At 43.9% G+C, this 24,821-nt stretch overlaps 1 protein-coding gene across 2 annotated transcripts; it reads right to left on the bottom strand.

Annotated features, from left to right (window-relative positions):
• Positions 1-43: 43 nt before the first annotated feature.
• dennd1a (DENN/MADD domain containing 1A) lies at positions 44-24,821 on the bottom strand. Of its 2 annotated transcripts, XM_029837521.1 has the most exons (23): positions 24,663-24,821; positions 20,912-20,976; positions 20,657-20,703; positions 20,090-20,139; positions 19,851-19,970; positions 19,247-19,316; positions 18,945-19,025; positions 18,433-18,486; positions 17,571-17,681; positions 17,346-17,446; positions 16,731-16,776; positions 16,553-16,654; positions 16,153-16,278; positions 15,971-16,072; positions 15,422-15,509; positions 14,911-14,951; positions 14,457-14,528; positions 12,256-12,312; positions 10,657-10,809; positions 9,061-9,125; positions 5,653-5,790; positions 4,627-4,873; positions 44-2,818 (listed from the first exon to the last, which is right to left on the bottom strand). In XM_029837521.1, the coding sequence occupies exons 1-23, from the start codon at positions 24,677-24,679 to the stop codon at positions 1,841-1,843; spliced, it is 2,931 nt and encodes a 976-aa protein (XP_029693381.1). In that variant the 5' UTR covers positions 24,680-24,821; the 3' UTR covers positions 44-1,840. The 2 variants fall into 2 exon arrangements, with proteins under 2 accessions (XP_029693381.1, XP_011602781.2); XM_011604479.2 differs by lacking the exon at positions 5,653-5,790.

Raw genomic sequence — 24,821 nt, 5'->3', positions numbered from 1 at the left:
CATTATCTGAATATTGGTCCGAATGTTGAGAAGGAACAGACTATTTTAAACAGGTGAATCACTGCAGACGCGATTTATTAAAAAACTTTTTTACAGTGTTATACCTTCATTAACGATGCATTTAGTTATACAGAAGACTGGACATTTGACTCCAATCCTAAAAGTCATTTGAAAGAGTAAAGAACTAACACATTTGAGGCATGTGTGCAGTTGTGACAGTGGTGACTCTTGCTGGAGGAACATTAATGAAAGGATGAAAGTGTCGGTGTGGACACGGCGGCCTGGCTAGCAATGATGCCCGGCTCATTACTGCGTAGCTGCCCACCGTTACAGAAGCATGAATAAACATACAATTACTACTGAAGAACACATGTCGTCTGAGAGGGAATCAGGACCATTTTTGAATGACTTATTTCATTTAAAACAGGTAACAGGCAGCTGGATCCATAATTCAATACATCATTAAGACGGAGCAGGTCAGCCTTGCTCCACATCCTGCCTCCAGGCCCCCTCCTCCCACGTACCAGAGAAACCATGAACCAGAACAGGATGACACAAGTGTGAAGAGCCATACAGCAAAGCTCAGATCAGTGTCGGCAGCACTAGCGGAGGCCTGGTGCTCCTCGTGAAAAGTGTTGTTTTTGAGCGATGGTTTAGGGTTGGAGAGCGGTGCCGCAGCGCTGCGGCTGTTGCCCTCCATCGCTAACACAGACATCAGCTCCTCGCCTGCTCGCTGCGCACGCAGTCACACTTCAGAGTGGATCAGGCTGCTCCCCAAACACTGTCCAGCTGCTCCTACTGAGCAATCCTGAACCTTTTTCTAGAACCTCCAGTACCCCCCAAAGAATGGCTGAATATGGGGGGGGGCTTTTTGAGGGCCATGATGTAGTCATGGACGCTTCCTCTTTGGTTCTTACGCCCCCTACAGCAGTGGAAGGTGCAGGCTTGTTGAAGAGATGAAAGCTTCTCCCACTTATTTTCATTAGCAATAATAAATAAAAATGAAGAGGATAGTCTCAATGTCTCATCATTTATTGGACTTATTGGATAAATATTGTGTATCTATAGTTTCAGGACTGTTCTGCTCACAAGCAAGACAACTCTGAAAGTGAGCAAAAGGCAAACACAGCAACTACCATAATACAGGTGGCTGTTGTCCAAATACTGATACAGCAACACAGAACAGTCATACATTCATGTTTAGTTCCAACAAGCGAGCAGTAAAGTAAAATTCATCCGTTCATCTGCGTTGAATCATCATTCTGTGTGTCAACCAACACCACGTGGGCTCCTTCCGTCCTCCCTCCTGCTCTCTCCTCCTTTACCCCTCAGTCCATCAGAGCAGGCTCCCCATAGGGCAAGCTGCTCCTGCTCGGGGTTTCTCCCTGTTAAAGGCAGTTCTTCCTGCCACAGTTGCTTATTTGGCTCTAGAGTCCGACTCTGCAGACAGTCTTGTATGTAATAGATATAAATAAAGATGAATTGAATTGAATAAAAACATGAGGAATTTCCTGAAGGACGCTTGTCCAAAAGTTCTGATGGAAACGATTGAAAAATAATTCACATTTGATTTTCTCCATAAACAGGTAAAATACATCTAGAACCATTTAATAAACAGGCAATGCTGATGTTTTTACCCCATTTAGTGTCTCCCAGAACTTGATATATCCAGAAGTGGGTGTGAGGGTTTGCATGTGTGAATGTTTGCATGTGTTAATGTGAATGTGTGTGTTTGCATGTGTTAATGTGAATGTGTGAGTGTTTGCATGTGTGTGTGAGACTCAGATTTATGAGACTTTAGTGGGAAGAGTCTTTCTGTTTATTTGGGGAATGACAGGGATTAATCAAAGGTTTCCCACCTTCTCTGGAGGTTCACCACCTTTTTTGGGGTATTAGCTGACTGGCCCAATGTTAGCAGATCCCCAAATGGATCCTGATTGGACTGATTGTCTTCAGCACAGACTGGCTTTGGGTGCAGAGACCTGGGCTCTGCCAGGCTGGATAGAGAGTGACTGCTGTGGGGGGAGGGAGACAGGCTGCTGGCGGCTTGGACCTGTCCGCTGTGGGGCAGAGCTGAAATGCTGGCTGGATGCTGTTTGTAGAGACCTGGCAGAACTGAGAAGGACGGAGGATGAAGTTGGGTGTGTAAGTAAGGACCCTGGCGAGGCCCAACACCTCCACTGAAGGGATTTGCACTTGGAGATGGCAAGAAATACAATTTGGAGGAGCCGTGAGCAAAAGGGTTTAACATGATTTGTGGTTGCAGTGAAAAAGGGGGTAAACCCTGTGGGGAGGGCCCACATGGTGGTGTGGGTTTGTGGGTAGATGACAACAAATCTAGATGTGGTCCATCACTCACTGAAGTGGAACTACTGTGAGTTGAGCTGTTGAGAGGGTCTAGAAGGCTGATCACGTCTAGCCCGTCATCACAGGACGTGTCCGACTTGACTCGGTCTTCATCTGTACGTTTGCTCAGGGCTTGCCGGAACTCTTGTCCCCCTGACGTTGATCCTCCAGCGGATCCTGATGGTTTCGAGTGGGCCTGAGAAACAGGAAGTGCAATGATACTCCCCAGCTCCGGTGTCTTTCTCCCATGGGGCCGTGGAATGGTGATGTTTCCCTGGGTGGTGGGATCCAATGGATCAGAGACAGCTCTGGAGCTTTCAGGGCTTGGACATGGCTTTTCTGTCAGCACAGGTAGATCTACAAGTGGAGCTTTGTCACGTTCCTGCCCTGAACCCCACAGTCTGTTGTACTGGCTGGGAAGCTTGAGTCCAGGAAGTGTTTGAGAATGTTCACTGATGCTCAGATCCATCTGCTGCAAAGAGAAGAATCATTTATTCTTGATTGAATCATTTCATTGCTAATTTCCCTGGTGGACACCCCCTAAAGGGATCAATAAAGTACTCTTGAATCTTGAATTTCCATAGCTACAACCTCTGCTCTTGGGAACTGTTCTCTTGGGAGAGGGGCAGCCTTCTGTCATCATGTAACTTTTAGAATTACACCAACAAAAGCTTCGACGGGCAACACTGAGGTGTGTAGGCATCTCCTAATGCTTCTCTTGAGGTTACAGGAATAGGACGCATCACCTTCTTCAAGGGAAGCTGACCACAGAGGTATGTGAACCAACATGCACGATGACGACAGCAATCGTTTCCTTACAAGAGAATTGGTGTCATGTTCCAACAGCTTTGGATTGCAGCACTTTCTTTGTTTTCCCACCAACACAAAAGGTAATTTTCTGATGAGGTTTCTGCAGAGGACCTTCTCATCTCTGACCAAATGCTCATTTTATTTCATATCAATCTTACACTTACAATATATTTAATATTAGTAGGTTCACCTCACCACACTGGGATTCCAACACCCTCTCTCATCAACTACTGCTCCTCTCCTGATGAACTGCTCTCCCACTACAAGCATGCTCTCATTCATACCACAGCTCCCAGCTTATACCCTGGCTCTCCTGTATACCCTGGCTCTCCTTCATACCCTGGCATCCAGCTCATACCCTTGCTCTCCTTCATACCCTGGCTCTCCTCCATATCCTCTTTTCTCCTTCATACCCTGGCTCCCAGCTCATACCCTAGCTCTCCTTCATACCCTGGCTCTCCTCCATACCCTCTTTCTCCTTCATACCCTGGCTCTCCTCCATACCCTAGGGCTCCCAGCTCATTTAAATAGACTAGGTCATAAAAACACTGCCCACCCACAGGACTTGACTTTATCTATTACCTCCTTCACAACTGCTCTGTTTTGTGTTTTGAATATATCTCGTTATTGGTTTGGGGTTTCACTGTGTTCATTATTCTTGTGAGGTGACCTTCAATGTTCATATAATGCTTATTATTAGCTTTAACAACAACAACAACAATAATAATCATAATAATATTAATATTAATAATAATAATAATAATGATACTGATAATAATAATAATAATAATAATAATAATAATAACGCCTCTTCCCTGCCTTTCCCTGCTACTTCACCATGACTGTGCCGCTTCACCACCAGTTTATCATAAAAGGATTTAAGAGTATTTCAAGTCTGGCTCCTTCCTCATTTCTACTTTGATTGTGCAGGTGTGGTTGAATCAACACTGCTCCAAATACAATCATTCATCTGAATGAGCTACAGCTTCAAAGCACCAATACTAGCGTGCACATATATGACCATGGCTTTCAAGCCTGTTTAGTTGGAGCACAACCAAAGTGAGGATGACAGTGCAGGGTCTTACAGGATCCTCCTGATGACAAACTGGGAGGCTAGACTGGAGCACAGTGGATGGTGTTTATGTGGAAGCTCTGTTGCCATGACTACTGAGACAGACACAGCTGTCAGAGGTCATGCGTACCAGTAAGATCCTGTTAATTTTACTGTAATCATAATGTGCAGGCTGCATTAGCTGTGCTCCTTCCAAAGATTGCAGCTCTGACGGTAGAATAACTAAAAGTTACCTCTACATGATTATAACCAGCACTATCCAACACTACCACTTTCCTCGTGCACTTGCTTATAAAGTGTGCCCCAAATGCAATCTAATAAGAAGAAAACCTTCTGTTCTTGCAGAGTGTGTGACAACCTTTACTCAACTACTGGAAAACAATATTTACACCTCTCACCTGGCAGATGAGCTTCACTTGAGGCTCCTCTGAGTCTTTGGGGGTCCTCAGGTCTTCAAGGCTTTTAGTCAAGGTCAGCGGTTGATTGTCAGGCTCATCCTGGCAGCTGAAAATACCACCCAGGAGGGTGACATTGGAGAACCTTTCACTGACTGGGCTGGGAGGAGCAGTGTGAATTTCTACCCCAAACGCAGGCTCGTCTCCATGCAACAGGTCAACCTCTTTCAGGGAATGGTATGGCTGCGGTCTGTGGGGACAGTTTAATAGGATTCAGGTTGTTGTAATCAACAGTCAAAATCCTGTATCCAAGCTGTCACCACACTCCTGCTAATCTTTCATCACTACACTACACTGGTGTGAAATACTTCAGTCAGCATCTGGCAGGTATGAACCAGGCATGAAGTAAGTCCTAGATCATGTACTGATCAGTTACCAATGAAGTAAAGACTCTCTTGTGCTTTTGAACTGTTTGAGGCAGAGGAAAAGCTGATCGGAGAACATTAGCATTAGTTGAATATGCTCACATTTTAAATCAACTGGATAGATCCAATCACAGTTTCTCTACTTTCATCTTTCACTACAACTGTGACCACAACTGCTCTTTGACCAATGTAGAATCTGTCCCTCCATCCATCCATCCATCCTTCCATCCATTCGTCCGTCCATCCCTCCATCGTCAAATCCATCCATCATCCGTCCATCTTTTCATCCATCCATCCAATATCTGTATCTGTGGTGGGAGCATGTCCTAGTAGTCAAAGAGCAGGTGACCATCATAGGAGGAGTAGGAGGAGGATAAACCCCAGATGGTCAAAAGTCAGTTGTTGAATCATCTTATAGGAACATATTGTTTAATAATTCAGGTATGGACAAATGAAGAAACTTGCAAGATACGAATTAAGAATATGTTTAGTTTAAAAATAATTATAAAAGTGCAAAACTAGAAATCAGAGGTGGTTATAATATAAAAAAAAATATCAAAATACCAGATATTTTTTACACATAACTAATGAAAGAGATGCGTACAGAGGTGACCAATCAAAAGAGGCTGAGAAGAAAGAGTGGTCAGTGAAGCCAGTGACAGAGTCATCATCAGACTGTAGTTCATCTCCAGAAGAATCCTCGGAAAGAAAGATTGTGTAGTGACGTGTAGGACGTATAGAGCTACAGTGAAGACAAGACAAACAGGTCAGTTATTAGCAGGGAGAGGAAATCATTCAACACAGCTTATTAGTCTGGACAGGTTCAGCCAGCTTTAGAAACCTGTCACACAAACATACATTACATGCAGCATGCAGAGCACTACATGAACAGTGCAGTCAGAAAGGTTTTCAGATTTTGTTCTGCAGCCTGATACTAATCTGGATATTGTGAAATGTCAGAAGAAGAACAGATTTCTGGAATTTTTGAAGCTTCATAACAAAAGAAAAAATGAAATATTGAAATGGTGTACAATTTCAGACCATCAGACTCTTTGGATCTAGTAGTCTTCAGAATCACCACTGAAATGTTTCTCCACCCTGATCAGAGGCCATCTGTGGTCAATTCAGCTGACTAGAAGAGACCTCACAGCTCCTGATATCAGAGAAAAGACGAAGCCCTGTGCTCAGAAGAACCTCCTCCAGAGCCCAGAGACAGGAATAGCTGAAGGACTGGTCCAGAGTTTAAACAAACTGGACAGTCTGGAAAAAAGGTCACTCCGATTGCTGAGTGTGGCCAAGGCTGCTCCCAGCTAACAACTACTATTGTTAAAAAGGTTTTCTTTTGCTATGAAAAAATGTCTAATTTTGTAGTGTAATTCTGACTACTGTGCCGAGGACGCTGCCATCAAGGAAAGACTAGAGGGCAGTCAAGGCTGGCTGACGGCAGGAGAGAGCTGGGATGCGGCTGGGCTAGTTACCCACTCTACAGGCCATCTGCAATGTGGCGGACTGACACCTGGTTCCCCAAGAGGCAAGGTGGACAATAGACCAAACAGTACGGACAAGATGGTGTCAAATGGAATTACTAATGCAATTACTAATGAGAAACAAATCCTGAGTAAACGAGGGAAGACAGAGGAACCATCCAGATGCAACCATACAATGCGTCACCATGTGGGAAAAGCAGGAAACAGAGCCTGGTCGAGCAGGTAGCCAGGAGGAAGAACACCTTTTCCAGGGGAAAACACGGATCAAGTGTAATGAAGAAGCCAACATGCAGTCAGGCTTGCAAACTTGTAGTGGGCTGAGCAGATCCAGAGATGAAGAAGCTCAGGGAGGACCATGACAAGAAGACAAGGTGGACAAGACAAGATCTGCCTCAGCACCAGGTCTGGATGGTTTGACCTATAGGGGATATAAGATCTGCCCAATGGCGTTGAAGCTCTTGTGGAACCTGATGACAGTCAGAAGAAAAAAAGATTCCCATAAAACCAAACAATTCTGAGGAACTGCTCTAGGGAAGGGTTATCTCCTCAGTGATGATGAGATCAATGACCAGCTATCTCCTATGATGCTTTTCTCCAGTACCTAGTCAACGTGAGTTAATGTGGTTTGTGGAGGTTTGTAGGCTTTTCCACTAGGTGTCCCAGGTAAAATAGTATCTACTTGACCAGAGGTCCCAGCATGCTAGCGGCTGCTACTGTGTTAATACTAATGAAGGTCTATTTATGCTCTGCTCGGCCAGGGGATTCACATCACTGACAAGTCAGGAGAGCAATGCGTTTCACAACACACAAACACACCAACTTTAAAATGCCAATGGTGTGTATTTCTTAATTTTACAAAATAAAAAATAAAGGCTACAAGCAAGGCGATACCCTGGTTCAACCCCTATCCGAGAGGTCTGCTGTGTGGCAGACGAGAGAAGCTTGAGGAAAAAACTAAAGATGATTACCGCACCATCAAGGAACAGAGTGGGATGAACAGAAATGACTCAAATTTTTTGAAAGAAAGGACTAGAAGCAGTTTAATCAAATGGATGCCATTTATGGCACTGACCAGCAATGGGAGGGAGAGCCGCCTTGGCTCTGCCACAGTTGTTGGAAACTAGATACAGATTTGTGAATTTTAGCCTTCTATGCTGCTTATTCTATTCACAGTGAGCTCACTTTTAACAAACAAGTATATTTAGAAATTTACATTGTTGTTTCTTGAACACAGCCAATGAGTTGGCTAGTTGCTGCTTGTCAGAAACATAAACTATACTAATGTTAGCATTGCTTAAACAGTTGGTTTTACATGTCGCAGGTACACTGTGGGCACACTTTAGTTGTGCTCCCCAGTCTTGAGAGGATCTACAAAAGTCATCTTTCAAGCAATGTCAAGATCTGTTGCTATCAATTCCCCCTCTCTTAGCGCCTGATATGCAAGATCAAAACATCCACAGCACTGAGGACAGATCCTGGCTGGGCCTACTTTGGAGCTTTCCCAACATAGGTGATAGACTTCTGCTGCCCTGGGCGTTGAGCAACCTGGGCTACAGACGGGGGAAGGTGAGACCTATGCCAGCACTGAGGCATAAATGATCCAACAGTAAAACACCAGGGCCCCAGTCTTCCCAGGACACAAGTGAAAGGTACCAAGCTTTGGTTGAAAGCCACACCATAAGAAGTGGAAAGACTTGGATGTTGCAGGACGGAGGACGAGTAGCATAAGATCTGAGTGCTCAGCCAGCAGCAAGGAAGTTGGCCAACCTGGGCCGCAGTGGACGAAAGGACCATTAGGTGGACAGGCTTGTGGAAGACTTGTGTACAAGGTAAGCTTCCTCAATTCGGGCTACTTATGAAACCGGGGGAAGGGAGACACCCCTACCGTTGTTTCACCGCCCTGAGAAGTTCCAGGAGTAATGGGGCGAAACATCAATGGTATAGACCCGGCAACTGCCCTGCTGGCGCCATCAGAGGGGCTGCAGGTCGCCCAAACCTGCGCTTACGTCTTACATATAAACGGATGAGAGACTACGTTGTTTAATGTTGTTTTCAATTTAATTTCAGCATGAGGCTGCATAACAAAATGAGGACTGACAAACTGGACTGTGGGTTAATGCTACCAACCTTTTAACATGTTGGACTAAACAGGAAAGCTATCACAATAATATATTACAGTTTGACAATCAAATTTTAATATTTTTTTAATATCTTGGCTCATTGGGTCAATGAACTACGGCCTTGAATGCAACTGATCCTAAATAATGAATATAGGACAGTTTAGGTGCCCTTTGAAGTCTTTAAAAGCATTTCCTTTGTGCTAAATGGCTCACACATCATAAACATGGTCACCATTGTGCCATAGAAGAAGGTTTGTCGTTAATTTTTTTTTTTTTTTTAAATCACTCAGTGTAGTTGCTTGATAAAGTAAGAAAAGGTTAAACTCTACCCCTGATGAGTGGCCAGTGTTTGGGTGTGTGTGTGTGTGTATACATTCATATTGTGTGCAGAGGAGGCTGGCTTACTGGTCAATGCTGCTTTCTAAAGTCAAATTGCTGCCCGGTCTCCTCAACACTAACGGTGGCCGTGCCTGGACAGAAGAGAGAAAATATTAACTATAAAGGAAGAAGATGAAAGAAGAAAGGGAATAAAGACCAATATGTACACTCAAACAATTGCATGATGTAAAAGTATAGGTCAGTTAATATCACACCCTAAAATCATTTTCAGGTACAGACAGCTGAGGGTAAAGGGTCTGAAAACTCAGGTCAGTCAGCTATTTTAAGTTTTGATTTTTTTCAGCTTTAATAAATCTGAAAAATCTGTTTTCACTTTAGGCCTGAAAATGTTGTATGTACATATACTCAGCAGGAACTATCAGGTCCACCATGCTAGTCAAAGGTCGGAGCCCCTTTTCCATTCAGAACTGCCTTAAATCTTGGTGTTCTCCCTTCAACCAGGTGTTGGAAGCATTCCTCAAAGCTTCTGCTCCATATTGACATGAGAGCATCACACAGCTGCTGCACATTTATGAGCAGAATCTCCCGTTCTCCACCACATCCCAACGGTGATCTGTTGGACTGAAATCCGGTAACTGTGGGCTAGTCAGCTGACTGTGGAGGACAGTCAGATGTTGTCCTGGTCCAGAATCCAGTTAAAGATGATCTGAGCTGTGTGACAGGGTGCATCATCCTGCTGGAAGTAGCCATCAGAAGATGGTCCACTGTGGTCCTAGAGGACATGGTGGGCAGCAACACTCAGGGAGGCTGCACCATTTAAACCATGCTCAGCTGGTACTGAGGGGCCCAAAGAGTGCCAAGAATCCCATTACACATAGCATTACACCACCAGCAGCAGCCTGAACCGACCATCTGAATGTTGTAGCTGAAATCCCGACTTACCACACTGGGAGTGTTCTGATCTTCTATTGTCCAGTTTTGGAAAGTCTGTGTGAAGTGTAGCCTGAAAGTCTGTGTGAAGTGGGGGGGGGGCTTGTGGTGTCCTGTTGCTGTTGCCCATCTTCTTCAAGGACCCACCTGTTGGGTGCTCTTCATTCCTTGGTTGGAACCAGTGGTGACTTGAGTTACTGTTGCACTTTCTAGCAACTGAACCAGTCGCCTCTCACATCAACAAGGCATCTTCAACCACACAACTGCTGCTCACTGATATCTTCTCATTTTGGACCATTCACTGTAATCCCTGGAGATGGTTGTGGGTTAAAATCCCATTAGATCAGCAGGTTCTGAAATGCTCAGACCAGCCCGTCTGGTACCAACAACCAGCCACCTTCAAAGTGACTTTAATCCCCCTTTCTCCCTTTTGATGCAGGTTTGACCTTCAGCAGGTTGTTTTGACCACATCTACAAGCCTGAATACATTGAGCTGTGGCCATCTGATCAGCCGATTAGATACCTGTGGTAACAGTTGAACAGGTGGACCTGACACAGCGGCCGGTGAGGCTATGTTAATGTGTGCATGTGCATTAAACCTTTTGAGGCACCATGTTTGAACCAATTAACCCTTTGAACACTAAATTAAATATTTAACACAGCATCCGATGGAATTATTAATGGGAGCATTCTGATTGGCACCCCCCCCGTCCACTGGACGCATCTGCCAACCTGTCCAAAGTGCACTGTGACTGGTCTGTGGTTGTCCAGGCTCTGCAGAGACCCCTCTGCCCTCTCTTCACTGGTGGAAGAGTCCAAGCTGGCTCGGCCATCATTATGGATAACAGCTGACCCTCCTGTGGAGTAGCCATTTTCTTCTGGCTCCTACCGAGAAGGAACATAGGCAGAGATGAACATATATCCAAAATTAAACTGATTTTGAAAATTACAAAAATATATTTTCCAAATAAAAATGATTAATTTTAGTCCCTGTTTATAAACCAAGGTAGAAAAAAGTAACTGCTTTTCTCTGGCAGAGAACAAAATGTTTTCGTTCAGCCATCTACTACTGGATATGTCCCCCTCACCTGTCCCTGTCCCACCTAAACCCAAAAGCTGATCTGAACCCTATTGCTTCTGCGTAGGCACTAACTAATTTTTGTTCTCTTTTCCTGTTTTTTGGTAGACGCCAAACACAGAACAGACAGATTTGTATGCAATAAAAGAAACTTAACATTTTATGGCAGATGGCAAACTCGGAACACAAACTACTTCCAGGACATTTCCCCCTTATTTTTCCACCACAACTCGCACCAGAGACCTTGCCTCCACAGCTCCAAACTGCGGCATTGACAATGGAGGCTATAAGCAAGCTTGCTGCCTCTAACTGTAGGAAACTCCAGAGCAGAGGACGGTCCAAACCCTGTCAAGGATTCAAGAGCCTATACTGCAGAACGGTGAGTCAGAATACCTCTAGGCCGTACCGGTCCAACTCCTGCACTCGGTCAGGCTCTTCCCCCCAGCCAATTGAGGCCATTTATGTCCTCATGGACAGAATCACTACCAGAGGAATGGGTCATCAGGGCCCCCACCTAAATCACATGGCACCAGGCCCTTCTGAAGCCTCCTACAGGCTGAACCTAGTGGAAGGTTGGCCCGTGTCGCCTGTTTGGGCTGTGCCCGGCTGGGTCCCATGGGCAAAGATGCGGTCACTAGGCGCTCAGCTGTGAGCCCTAACCCCAAGCCTGGGTCCAGGATGGAGGAATCTGTGACGTCAGTCCAGGCAACCTTTTTTTGGGGCTTTGGAACCACACTCAATCTGACCTGTCACCTAAGAACTGTTTGCCTTGGGAGACCCTACCAAGAGCATCAAGACCCAGACAACATAGCGCCTAGGATCCTTCAGGTGCTCAGTCTCAGTCAGGTGGCAACTCAAAGAGAACTAAGCCTTGATTTTTTTTCACTGCATTTTAATAGTTGGCCCACATTGAAGTACTCCCTCCATCTGCCCACCTAACATGAAACCACCCTTGACATGAATTTAACTCCATACTTGTGAATGTCCAAATCCTACTAGAGTTCTCAATTCAATGTTAAGTGTTCACACTTAAATGTAGCCATTTGGAAGAATTGCCATTTCAATAGAGTCAGCACCAAAAAAACAAGAGAAAAAAAGAATGTAAGATAACATATCTGAAGAAATGTCCCAGCAAATAAAAGTTCAGCATGCAGCCGTTTATAATCATCCACACATTCACATTCATACATCAGCATGTTAGTCATTTACAAAAAAGACAGAAAACAGATTTTCAGATGCATACAGCTACATACCTTTTGCTTAAGTCGGCTTTTGACTTCTCTGATGCGCATCTTTGCATGGTCTTTGGCCTATAACACAAACATACAGGTGAACCACAGGTTTACACTCACTGTGGAAGACACTTTCCCCCTCACCAAAAATTATTTCTATTTGTTTAATGCCAGAAAAATGAGATATTGTCTCTCATCCAGTTTTCCTTCCCTTGTTAAAGTCAAAGACTGAGTTTCTCACTGAGTTTCTTTGGAGAAACCTCCTCCTTGGTCCAAGCCACTGTGGTTTCACTCAGCAACTATTCAGTCTTTAGTTCTCGTTTTGCTCTCATTGGGTGCAGTCATTAGCTCTCTTCCAATCAAACAGTGCATCCTTCTCTGGCCTGAGTCTCATGGCACTTTCATTCAGGTATTTCATGGCTTTCCAAACAATCCAAGTCATCTTTGGACTGGTGCTATTAGGAGATGTTCCTAATGGAGCAGTGAGCAGAGAAAGAGCAGCACTGGCTCACCAGCTGCTTTGGGGGCCCAAGGACTGTCCTGCACATGATACTGTGGAGCTGGGGCCACGGCCAGGAGCCAGGTCCTACCGTTGCCCGTACAGGTGCTGAGCACACTGGGCTTCCCAGACACGAGCTCATTTCAGCTAGAGCTGGCCAAGCCATCGATACGGAGTCAGATGGATGGAACATTTTCACATGTTCACATCAGCTGTGATCCACCAACACAACTAACCAATATAGTTGGGAGGTGGCCTGGATCAACCCAGGATTCACTCATTCTGACCCACATTGTGGGCAACAGGCTGCTCAGGGGCAGGACGGGGGGCTTCTTGATCACTGATCTATTGACCTGTCCTAAAACGAATCCCCCTGACAGGTGTTGAGCATGTGTGCCCCCAATATGAGCCTGGATTCACCATCATTACTGGTTACTGGCTAAAGTTGGTGACTTGTTGTCTTGCTGCTACACTAAAGAGGCCATAAGGAGCCCCCCAACAGTCTCTGTGTTTAAGGGACTCAAACCATGTTGGTGGGAGGGGGTCAAACTCTCAACTCCTCTTCTGTTTATCATGACCACCAGAGGGGGGGCAATGTGCCAAACAGAATATTTATTGTGCCTCAACTTCTTTGAGGTTCAGTCATTAAAAAAAAAAATCAATCAGCAAAGTTCCACTTCTTGTCTTTGGGACTCATGGCTGGTTTGTCTGCTGGCCAAGGGGGGGGGGGGGGGCGTTTATACTGACATTGACATTTATACTGATATCTTTGTACATGAGCCCCCCTGAAGTATGCAGACAGCAACGCTGGTGGCCCATCCCACAGACATACATGCTGTTTCTCTACCAGAAGATGGTCAACAGCCCCGTTCATCCATTAAAGGGAAACTTTCTGCCCCTAATATCTCAAAACTAAGGAGCTGTACTGTGGGGCCAGAGGAAAAACCCCAACAGCCCTGTTCCAGCCCCTCAGTGTCCAGCGTCAGCTGCTTGAGTAATTCGAGGCCTTTAAATATCTGGGGACAGAGGTGGTGCTTGTCCTTCAGGCATGTCTAAACAGCGGCTCCACCTGCTGAGGAAGCTCAATGTCAGCAACCATATTTTAACACTGGTTTACAGGTCCATCATTGAATCCATACTCACATTAATATTTAATCCTGGCACAAGTTTCTCAGCAGAAAACAAAACCAACCTTTCCAGGATCAACAACCAGGCCAGCAAAATAACTGTTCCACCCCAAGCCCCTTCACACGCTCTCCACCACTGTGTCAGGATACTGCCTTCAGGTGAACCGCTGGCCCACAAGTGCATGCACTAGAAATCTTTCCCTCCACCAGAAGGTAACTGCAGTAGGTCAATATTGGCAGATATACGATCATGGTTGATTTATTTTGATTTCCCTTTAGTGTCACGCAGGGGAGGAGTGAGTTTGAGTTGTGCCTTAAAATACACTTAATGTACCTCAGTTCACCTTTAAAAGCTTCCAACACCCTGACATCAACATCTGGCCTCCTCAAAGGCACCTGAGTTTATGTAACCTCTGACTTTGAAGAACATAAAAAAAATATTCTGGCATCAACAAATAGAAATTATTTTTGTCAACCTTGCAGACCTAAAGAGAAATTGTGGTTGACTCTGATTAAATCAGAGTAGTGTAGTATAAACCTCTGGTTTCAGCTTCTAAATGGCAAATAAAGCTAACAAAAAGCATAAAGTTGCTTACAAACTTGTACACAGTCTTCATGGCTGGGTTGGCCTTGGTCTTTACAGTGTTGAAGATGGCACCACCACCTTTCTGTCAGAACGTTCACACACAAATTAGCTGCACCTGCAATCACCACCTTCAATACTTAAAACAAACAGGGGCTTTCTTTAACAAATGAAAGAAAAACAACTGTAGCTTCTATTGAAATACGTCACAGCTGAAGAAAATGTACACAACTAATTAACAAAGCTTCTTCCCTGTAATTACAATGATTCTGTTCTGTAACTGTGCTGCTAGTGGTGAGACCGTGCTGTGTAAACTCTCAATCACACTGATTATCTGGACCATAATAATATTTCCACGTGTATGGTAAGAACACAATAACGTCATGGTGGTATCTGGTTGTCCTGCCCAGAGGAAACAAAGTAATGAAATAAGACAGCATAATTCAATCAAGTTGAAGAGAACTTACCTTCATGGTGAACAGCCACTGGTGGTAGGTTTTGTCGCTGCCTGTGGGGGTAGAATAGGGAAAGTACTGCTCAAAACACTGTAGGCCACTGAGACATGCTCCCTCTCCTCTTGTATCTGCACTCCTTCTGATCACTCGTAGACGGCGTGATGTGTGATAGATCATTTTAGTTTCAGGACAGCAATTTAAGCCTCTAATTATATTAATATATTGTATTCAAATTATATTTTTGAATAGTGATTTAAAAATATAATTTGAATACAATATATTAATATATATTGAGAAATTAGAGGTTTCTATCTTCAACCTGCAAAAGTTCAAGATCAGCTTCAAGTACATGTAGTGTCCACAGATTTGTTTTTTTGGACGTTGTGGAGACATTGGACATCAAGAAGAAGACCAGATTTGATCTTTAAATGCTTCACTTAACAATAAGGGCCTTCGATTTATACTCTGCTCGTTATCCAAGGCAAATCCAATTCACAGATAGGAAATGAAAGGCAACACTGACCTGCATACTCACTCATGTTGATCTCCTCCTCAAACGCATCATTGAAGCCTTCTCCTGAGTTCAGCAGCTTTAAGCGGCCATCGATAAACTGAAGACACAGACAGTAATCAAATGGACGAGTCCAGGAGCCACAACAGGACAGAAGTGAACAGGGACCGGTGACACTGACAACATATAACAGCTGTTGTTTAAAGAGAAGGGAGAGACAGGAAGCTACTGTTTGGTCACTAATTTGGTCAGATCAGTTGATGTTTTTGCTCTGTTGCTAGTTTTCTTTGTCTGTAAAGAACAAAAACCACTCCAGCAGGATATCAAGATGGCAACAAGACTGCTGGTCAAAAACTAAATAAGGTGGTTAGAAAAGACATTGATTAGTGAGGATGTGTGAGAGCCCCACAGCAGCAGGGCTGCAGCTCATTTACTGGAAAGAAAGAGGTGGCCCCATCACCCTCAACTCATCACTGACCTTTTTGGGACACATGTTGTGGCATCCCTGTGTGTGTGCGTGTGTGTGTGTGTGTTTGTGTGTGTGCGCGTGTGAGAGTAAACCTGTTTGAAGAGCTGCAGCTGGATGGCGTTATGGAGGAACAGTTTCATGGAACTGGAGCGATGGTTCACAAAGATGTCCTCATTAAATGTTATAGGCTCTCCCTGCAGATCACACACACGCGTTCTCAGCTGTGGTTGTAAGCTAATGTTTGCCATCATACGCAGATGTAGAACATACTGACCGCTGCAATCTGCAGCGCATTTCTGTAGCTGCCGAACAGAGCCGCCTGACTCTTCAGAAAGGCTCGAGCGACCCCGTCTCCTGGGGTCGTTGACACCTTCTTTAGACGACTTTTCAAGGATATAAGCTGCAGGACAGTTGCTGACAGGTCACAGCTGACAACAGCTACAAGCATCAACAAGCACTGATATTCATCCAAAGGTTGAGCTTTATTTAATCACTCTCTACTATTTGTCTGTAATATCTGCAGATAAATACACTTCATTGTGGTGCCTTTTTTATTTAAAAAAAACAATTTTCAGCAAATTAAGTTTCAAAGAGCTCTGGAGGTATTACGGTTGTGTTCAGTAATAATGAAAAATAACATAAGTGGACAGTAATATTAATAAACTATTACTCACCACGTCACTGGGCAGACTTTGGAGGTCATTGTAGGGGGTTTCCAGGGTGTTTGTGTCCACATTTAGGACCACCACATCGTCCAAAGATAACCTTTGAACTTTCTACAATCAAGAAAGGCAGCAAATGTTACCCATTTGTGAGCTTCACAGTCAAGTTTGAACTAATCACCCCTCATACCTCCATCAGACTGGAATGAACTCCGATCAGATATGGCATGGGAGCACTGGAAGAAAGGTTTGGAACGTCATTTTGACATTTCTCCATCACAACACCCTCCCTGGATCAGCTGTACATTCTTGCTACAACATCATCAGTTACAAAGTTTTCTTTTCCTCTTATTACGGTAGATTCAAGTTTTAAAGCGGGGACACAAAAATAGACAGGATAACTCTAGTGGCCCTCAAAGTCCAGACCATCAGCGTTCTGCTGCACAACACTGCGAATCAATACAGCATCCGTGAGCAATTTAACGTAAATTAAATTATTCTGAAGGAAATAAGATCAACTTTAGCACTAAAACTGGCAGCATGGAGGACATTCGAAGTCTCTCCCACTGTCCCATCCTGTCTTCACACCAGCTTCCTTTCTTCTCCCACCACATCCATTCTTCAGCCTCTCCCTCTCTCTCCCCCTCCCCTCCTTCAGCCCAGTTACTAGTCTTCAGACAACCCTCAGCATCTGTCCATGTTTGGGGCAGCACCAGAGCAGTCCCAGTCCCCCTCCTGCAGCTGCACCTGCTTTCATATAGATAAATAGCATAGCAGGTTGGGATAAAGTGGAAGAAATACTCACCAGCAGTAATCTAAGAGATGCTGAGGCAGGACAGGAATGTATACATGCTGCCAGAACATGGGACAAAGCAAGGCTGCAGCTCCATGGACACAAGCTGTGAGCTGCAGAGAGTGTGCATATACATTATTATAAATAAAGACAGAAAAATTTTGTTTAAATTTAGGATTGTATTTGTGTTCACCAACATTCAATGAAACAATAGAGCGTGATGGTGAGTGTACTTACAGTGCTGAGTTTACTGCAGCAGATGAGGATCCGACGCTCATATAGCATACTGGCATACAGGTGCAGCATGTTATTGACATCTACAGCCACAAAGTACTCTGTTAAATTCCTCTGCAAGGTTGAAGCACGAGAGGGAAAAGGTTATTGTGAGAGTACTCAAATATCTGAATGAAGCATGACTGTGAAAAATTACCCAATACTGCTCAAAGGGATCAGACTGAACCACACTTTCCCAAATGAAATGATTGAATAATACAGCGATAAACAATGCAGGATGTGACCTCAGATCTATTCTTTGGTTCCTGAATGATACACCCTGACGATCAGATTCATGTCATCCGGGACCTGGAGGCATTCCACAGTGCCCAGAAGCAGCATTAAAGGGGGGTGGGGGGTGGCCTTGACACTCCAGACAGATTTGGAATCAAACAACCAAAACACCAGCCTGACATGTTTAGGTGTAATTAGGATCAGCTCTATTGACTGTCCTCACACCTGTTATTGGTATGACCAAAAAGTTGCTACTGGTATTCTGCAATGTCCTTAATAAGCTTATGAAATGGATGTTAGATATTAAAATCATTGTATCATCTGTATCAATCGATCAGTCAGACAAGATCATCTGTGGGAGCTTCACATAAAACCAGAGCCTGACCCTGACAAGCAGCAGCTAAAGAACCTCCAGCCTGCCACTGGTGTTCATGCATAGAGCTTCTGTAAGCGGCCCAACTCATTGGAGAAGAACATATTTTAACATACTAACAGGAAGCCACAGCCAACATTTACTAACGAATCAGACAAACAGCCAATGATGTCTTGGAGAGCATTTAAGCTTTGATGCAAGAGAATAAATGATACTTACATTTTCAGGGATACTTGGCAATTCCAGCAAGTCTGGCGCGGTAAAGAAGTAATGCTGAAGGTAAAAAAAGGTGGAGGTTTAACTGGGAAAGGACTCAGAACAGGAGTGACAAATGGCCTTCACTGAAACTTCAGTAGGAAAGAGAAAATATTGTGTTCATGTTGTGAGAATCTCTGCAGCTCATCCCAACTGATTAATGGCAACAGCTCTACAGAGCTCAGTGCACATGCCATTTTATACAACTCCTCTTTTAATTGTTAATTAAATGTGACAGTGAAATATGTTGACTCATAAACAACAGAACAGTTATGCCTCGGAGAACCATCCAACCACTCATCCAGCCGCAGGTGGAGATCCTCTGGATTTCCTATCAGCACTAACATGATGGCCCACCAGAGAGCCTTACACACAGTGTGTGCTATCACCTCCACCTTAAGTGACCTTCAGGACATGACTTTTGTGTGGGTTGCAGTTTCTTTGTGAATTAGCCAAATCTGACGTAAAAGACTCACCACTCCGAGGTGCACAGGGACTCCGGGCTCGGGGACAGGAAGTGTATGTAATGACAGCAGGAGTTCTTGCCACTGTCTGGTCTGCGGCAGGCAGAAGAGCACAGGCCCATTTCACAAACACAGTCCTTGTCACATTCTGAATTACAGTCAGGGTCTTTTTAGCATTAGCGTTTACCTCAGGCTGAAGTCACAAACAAATCTACACAGGCTGAAAAGGAACTTTAATGTCCCTTTAACAGTACCACCAGGCTCACCACCCTCAGAGGGACATGAGTGTGCTGTCCATGCTGTCCAGGACTCACCTGTCCTCTGATGGTATAGTCGGCCATGATATTAAGCAGCTTGTAAAACACCTCAAACCACGGCAGGTAGCTGCAAGACAGCATAAGAGTGTTTGGTTAGCAGCCCCCACGACGCAGCACAAAGACCAGAGCTACCACCACCAAGGTCTCAGTTGCTTTGATATATGGACGCTCCATTTAATTCTTCTTTGGTAATTAAAATCTGGAGGCCTGTCGGCTCCATTAGATTCTCCCAGCAGAGACAAGAGACAATCATACAGACTCAATTTAAAAAAACATTCAATTTATCTATTCTTCAAACTGTGTAGACACTTTTTAGTTCAGATATTTTTTAAATCCTGTATTCATTTCCACCCAAGTCAATTCCTCCCAGTCTATTCCGCCCAGTCTATTCCGCCCAGTCTATTCCTCCCAGTCTATTCCCCCTAGCCTATTCCATTTTTTAAAATCTCTTTTTACATACTTGACTACTTTTCTTTGGAGAATCATGTGAACAACTGGCTATATTATGTCTGCTGCTTAACCCTGTAACCTCCCCCATATGAGGAGACTAAAGGATCCCCCCTCTGTCTCCCCCAACCATGTGATGGACAGTTGGTCTCACCTGAGAAAGCAGTAACAGGTGCGGGCAGCCGAGGAGAGGCGACAGAACCCAAACCTCTGTTTGCTCTCAATGTCGGTCAGCACAAAGGTGAAATTCTGTCCCACCTGCTGTACTGCTAGACTGGAAAAACACAGGTGGGTGAGAAAGACAGTGACAGGCAGGCGGGCAGGCAGGCCGGCAGGCAGGCAGGCCGGCAGGCAGACAGACAGACAGGCAGACAGGCAGACAGGCAGACAGACCTGTCAATGCTGAATGGGAAACAGAACCTGGGTACAGTCAGAAGAGTTTCCTGTAGGACAAAGATGATCAAAGTTAGAGGAATTTACAACTATCTGTTGTTGCTGCTACTTTTGTTTCTACCGCTGTTGTTTCTGTTTCTGCTGTTTTTGCTGCTGCTCTTGTTTCTGTTGTTGCTCCTGCTGCTGTTGTTTCTGCTGTTGTTGCTGCCACTGATGCCGTTGTTGCTATTATATGGAGGTGTATCAGTGTCCCAATAATATGCCATAAGAATGAAGCCAAGTCGTGTGAGATGACAAAGTCATACTGAGAGTTGGACCTACAGCGGTCCTTCTGCTCTGAAATATTTGGACGTGTTGCATCATAATGGGTCATTTTGTATGTTCGATGTTTGAGATTACAGCTTTTTTTTTTTAAATGCTGACCTGAATCAATTGTCCATCTATATTTACTCTTTTTGGGGTTTTTTTTTGATGTGCTACATTTTTAGTGGTCTAATTTGAGAAGGAACTTTGTTAAGTTTCCTGTGAAATGCTTTAACAAGAGTCAGTCCTCATCCTCACACAAACCTGGTCTGTGTAGTCTTCAGGAAACTGTCGCCGCACCTGTGGCCCTGCTAAAAAAGACATGCGGCGTTAGCACTAATACCTCAACAACGCTGAATAATGTTTGTGTGTTTTCAAGTATTTAACAATTAAAATATGTAGTATTACAGAAATGTGTGGTGGATTATAGGCCAAGACTGAGAATGTTATGCTCCCTAAATCCCGACATCATTAATTGACAACTTGACAATGCTGCAGTCAAGACCTCCTGACACTTACCAGGATTGTGTGGGCCTAGATGGGCTACCTCCATATACACCTCAAATGTAGACTGTGGGCACTCCCTGAAAGACACATGGAAGCATTGGTCAACTGTCCCAGTTTCCTCTTCCTCTTCTGTGCACCATCAACGTCATCACAGTCTCCATTCAGAAAATTACAGACACTCAGTGAGTCACATATGGTAAATGTACATGTACATATGGTAGCTGGATTAAAATATAAGGTCATACAGTAAGAAGAATTTAAAGGTGACAAAAACAGACTCCAGAGGCAGCTAAACCTGGCAATGAGCCCTCTCTACAGATTCAGAAGTTTTACACTGCTGGCAGTGATTCTACACACTGCTCCTGTATCAATATAAATCGGATTGTACCGGTAGTTGATAACAACTCTTTCATGACACTTCTAGAAAAGTCTACATTTGAGATACATGTCTGAGATACCAACACAGACATGTTGGTATCTCAAATGGTACCATTTCTTTGTTACAGATTACTATTCATACTAAGAATCCTCTGCAGGTGTGTCTTGCCCAATGAAGCTGGGGTGGGAGGAGACCCCCTCGGTATCGAACATGGACAGATGTATCATCCAGGGTCTGAGTTGTATCGTACCATGGGGAAAACCAAAAAACAGAACAGGTTCTCCACAACGTCTGAAGGGAAAAATAACGTCAAAGATGCCTCTGCCACGGGTGTGTCTTATATATGGCAGCATTTTAGATTTCCAGTGGGTATTATAGATGGTGACAGGAAGAGAGAGGACCAGAAAAATGTATCCATATGTAACTGCTAATCAATTATCATTTGCTTTGTTAATATTTTGATAAGAGAAGCACAGGCAGCAGAGTTAGCATGGCTGTATGGGCCCCAAAGAAGACTAAAGAGGGAAACCTCTCAGTTTCAATGAAAAGCTGGTGTGATGATTCCATCTTATGGTGTCTATGTGTCCCATACCGAGATAACAGCCCTTTTTAAGGTCCTGGAGAAACATCTTAATGCTTCAATTCATGCTATGCTGGCTATAAATAACGAACTGCAGGCGGTAAAGACTGTAACATTAGAGAAACATATGGCCTTAGATCTCCTTGCAGCCCGGGGGGTGACTTGTAAGGTAATAGGAGTGCTGTTCCTCTATTTCTAATGCTAAATCCAATATAATGTCTATGGTTCACGATACAGCCCAGGGAATTAAAGAACTTTGCCACATTCATGAAACTCATTTAACTTTGGTGATTTTTCTAGGGATCTGGGGAGCTGGATTAGTTAAATTTCTTACTTCAATAGATGTGGTGGTTTTAGTGATTGTTGTACTAATCACATGTATTGAAATGATAAGCTTGCAGACACCTGCATGTCTGCAGGTATAAAATATTATATGCAGATATAAAATATTTCCTTAGTAAATAAAATTGATTGGCTCTTCCCAGCTCTTAATATGTGCTTTCCTAGCCTACCAGCCATCAGCTCATAGCTCAGCTCACCGCCACTCCGGTTGCCTGAACGATACACACTCAAACAAATATCCACTACCAGATTCATTGTTGCCTCCCCGTTGACATTAAGTATGCCCCACTGAGCCTTAATGACATGAGTAGGACTCTTCAACGGTGTATTTCTATGCACCCAATCCCACCTTTCCGCAAATTAGACTACATTTACAATACCGACGTTTGGATGACACAAAGCAACATATTTGATACATCAGACATCTGGATCTTTTCCACCCATTCTGATCTATTTTAAAATCATGTGATCAGATCAGGGACATCCCTGACATATATCTGCATGTAAAACGAACTAGACCCTAAATTATTTTCGGGGCCAACCACCTATTAGTGAGGTTCAATAACACAAGATGTTTTCACGTGAAGGAGCAGTATGTCTATTTAAATGTTGATTTGTTTATTTACTGTAAACAAACATTGCTTACTGTGTATCCAAATAAGTATTAAACTTTGTTGCCAATGTTTGACAAATTTTGTCACCAAACTGACTGAGCTGAGGTTAAAGGTTAAAGTCTTGAATGTCTAGTAAACAGCCAGATATAAGTCCATAAGAGTCCATGACAAATCCAAACAACTTATTGTAATAAAATAACTTTAATATAATTTAAATACTTTTCTGTAACATGTGCAGTATATTGTCCATCACACATTGACACAGCCAAAAAAAAAACACTACAAAGACAAAAAACAGATTTTAAACAATCAGACGTGTCTATTTTGGTTTGTTTGTGGGGTTTTTGTTTTTTTTTAAAACACAAACATATCATTAGTTTAGATGTGTTATTCTTACATCTCTCTGGCATTTATGTTCTCCCCCTGTCACTATGTGAAAAACAATAATGTTTTTGGAAACCTGAATAATTAGCTAGCTACATTGTCACTAGCAAATAAGTATGTCAGTGCAGAAACTAAATGAGACGGATAAAATACAAGCCATCCACAATTCAGGGGTTCTTTCAAAAATCTTAGATGTAATTCCTGCTCCTGGGGTGTGGATATCCTTACAAAACCCAGTGGAGCGTCCACCGTCCAACTTGACTAAATCTTACAAAGCTTTGTTGAATGCAAGTGACCAGTGTGAGAAACTGGGAGTGGCAGTAGACCATAAAAAAAGGAGGAAGCTGGACTTGAAACGAAACATTTTAGTCGTCGTAGTTGTATTGAATTCCAGACTTCCTCGGCATGGTTTTCTGAAGAAGTTACGAGTGATTTCTTTCCCCGGCAGATTTAACACTTATGTAGAACAACCGTAAATCAGTCTGTGGAACAAAAACTACTCTTTCTGTCCTTTTATTGCTGTTTAAAGCTCCTCCAGACAACCGTATGGTCACCATCATGCTTGTACCACCAGTGTGACAGGGCGTAATGGGCCGGTAGCAGGAGAGGTGCCTGGACATTTTCAGAGCACTATCAAGGTACCTTGAGTAAGACCATCCCTGAGTGACTGTTAACATGTAACCATGTTAATGGGAAAATCTTGTGTCTTGTGTGGAATGACCAAAATGGCAAAACAATATCTGGGGAACAATTGTTGATTCTTCAAGCTACTGTTACCATTAATTCTACTGTAGAAAGCATCAGTAACAGCACCTGGCATGAAGCATTTTAGAGCACGAAAGACATGTAATAACACAACTGAGGTCTCTTCAAGAATGCAATGAATAGAGACTTGTAATCATTCAAATATAACTTGGAAGATAGTCTGAAACAGGAACTGTCACTTGGAAGTTATACAAAAAGGCAGGCAGCTAAAGTGTGTTTAGGTTCCCTGAAGTAAATAGCACAGCGATCCAGTGAGGGCCCTCATGCTGTCTCTGGGGTCTGGAGCCCTGACAGGTCGCCTGCAAAAGTCAGTAATGACGCTGATCAAACGCTATTTATCCAGTACTGAGTGGCATCAAGTCATGTTCTCTCCTGCTCACTATCCTGGCCATAGATGCAAACCCAGCTGCAAACTACAGTATGTCCTGTATCACAGGCTGTCAGGAACATTTCATTTGTCTTCAATTTTCCTTAGCTCCCCATAAGATATCAGAGTGTAAAGCAAATGTAAAGGCCACAGCTAGCTGCAGCAGCTTTAGGTTGAGGCGACAGGAGCATGAAATCAGACCATGATGTTTCTCACTATAATCTAGCGGTTTTAGCCTGCGTAGCAACAAGTTCAGGGCCTGCGATGGTGATGCGCTTCCTCAGCATGACACACGGAACACAGCAGCGTCAGCAACACAGGTGGACTCTTACTTGATTCGGGAGCCCATCCTGGCTGCTCGGGGGAAGATCACAGCTGAAACGCTCTCAGACGGAAGTGTCGCTCGGATGTTAAGTTGTTGTCATCCACAGAACGGCGCCATGGTCCGTCAACACGCGAAGATCACGTTCCCTGTCGCACGGAACTCTGGG

The sequence above is a fragment of the Takifugu rubripes genome, chromosome 6 (genome assembly GCF_901000725.2).
Source record: "Takifugu rubripes chromosome 6, fTakRub1.2, whole genome shotgun sequence".
Classification (NCBI taxonomy): Eukaryota; Metazoa; Chordata; class Actinopteri; order Tetraodontiformes; family Tetraodontidae; genus Takifugu; species Takifugu rubripes.
The sequence above is the reverse complement of the archived record's forward strand: the minus strand, read 5'-3'. Positions and strand labels throughout refer to the sequence as shown.

Excerpts from the sequence above, each read along its gene's own strand:
- dennd1a (XM_029837521.1), bottom strand. Across the intron at positions 14,952-15,421 it reads CAACATGAGTGAGTATGCAG|GCAGCGACAAAACCTACCAC; the intron begins GTCAGTGTTGCC and ends CTACCCCCACAG. Across the intron at positions 2,819-4,626 it reads AAGTGAAGCTCATCTGCCAG|CAGATGGATCTGAGCATCAG; the intron begins GTGAGAGGTGTA and ends TTCTCTTTGCAG.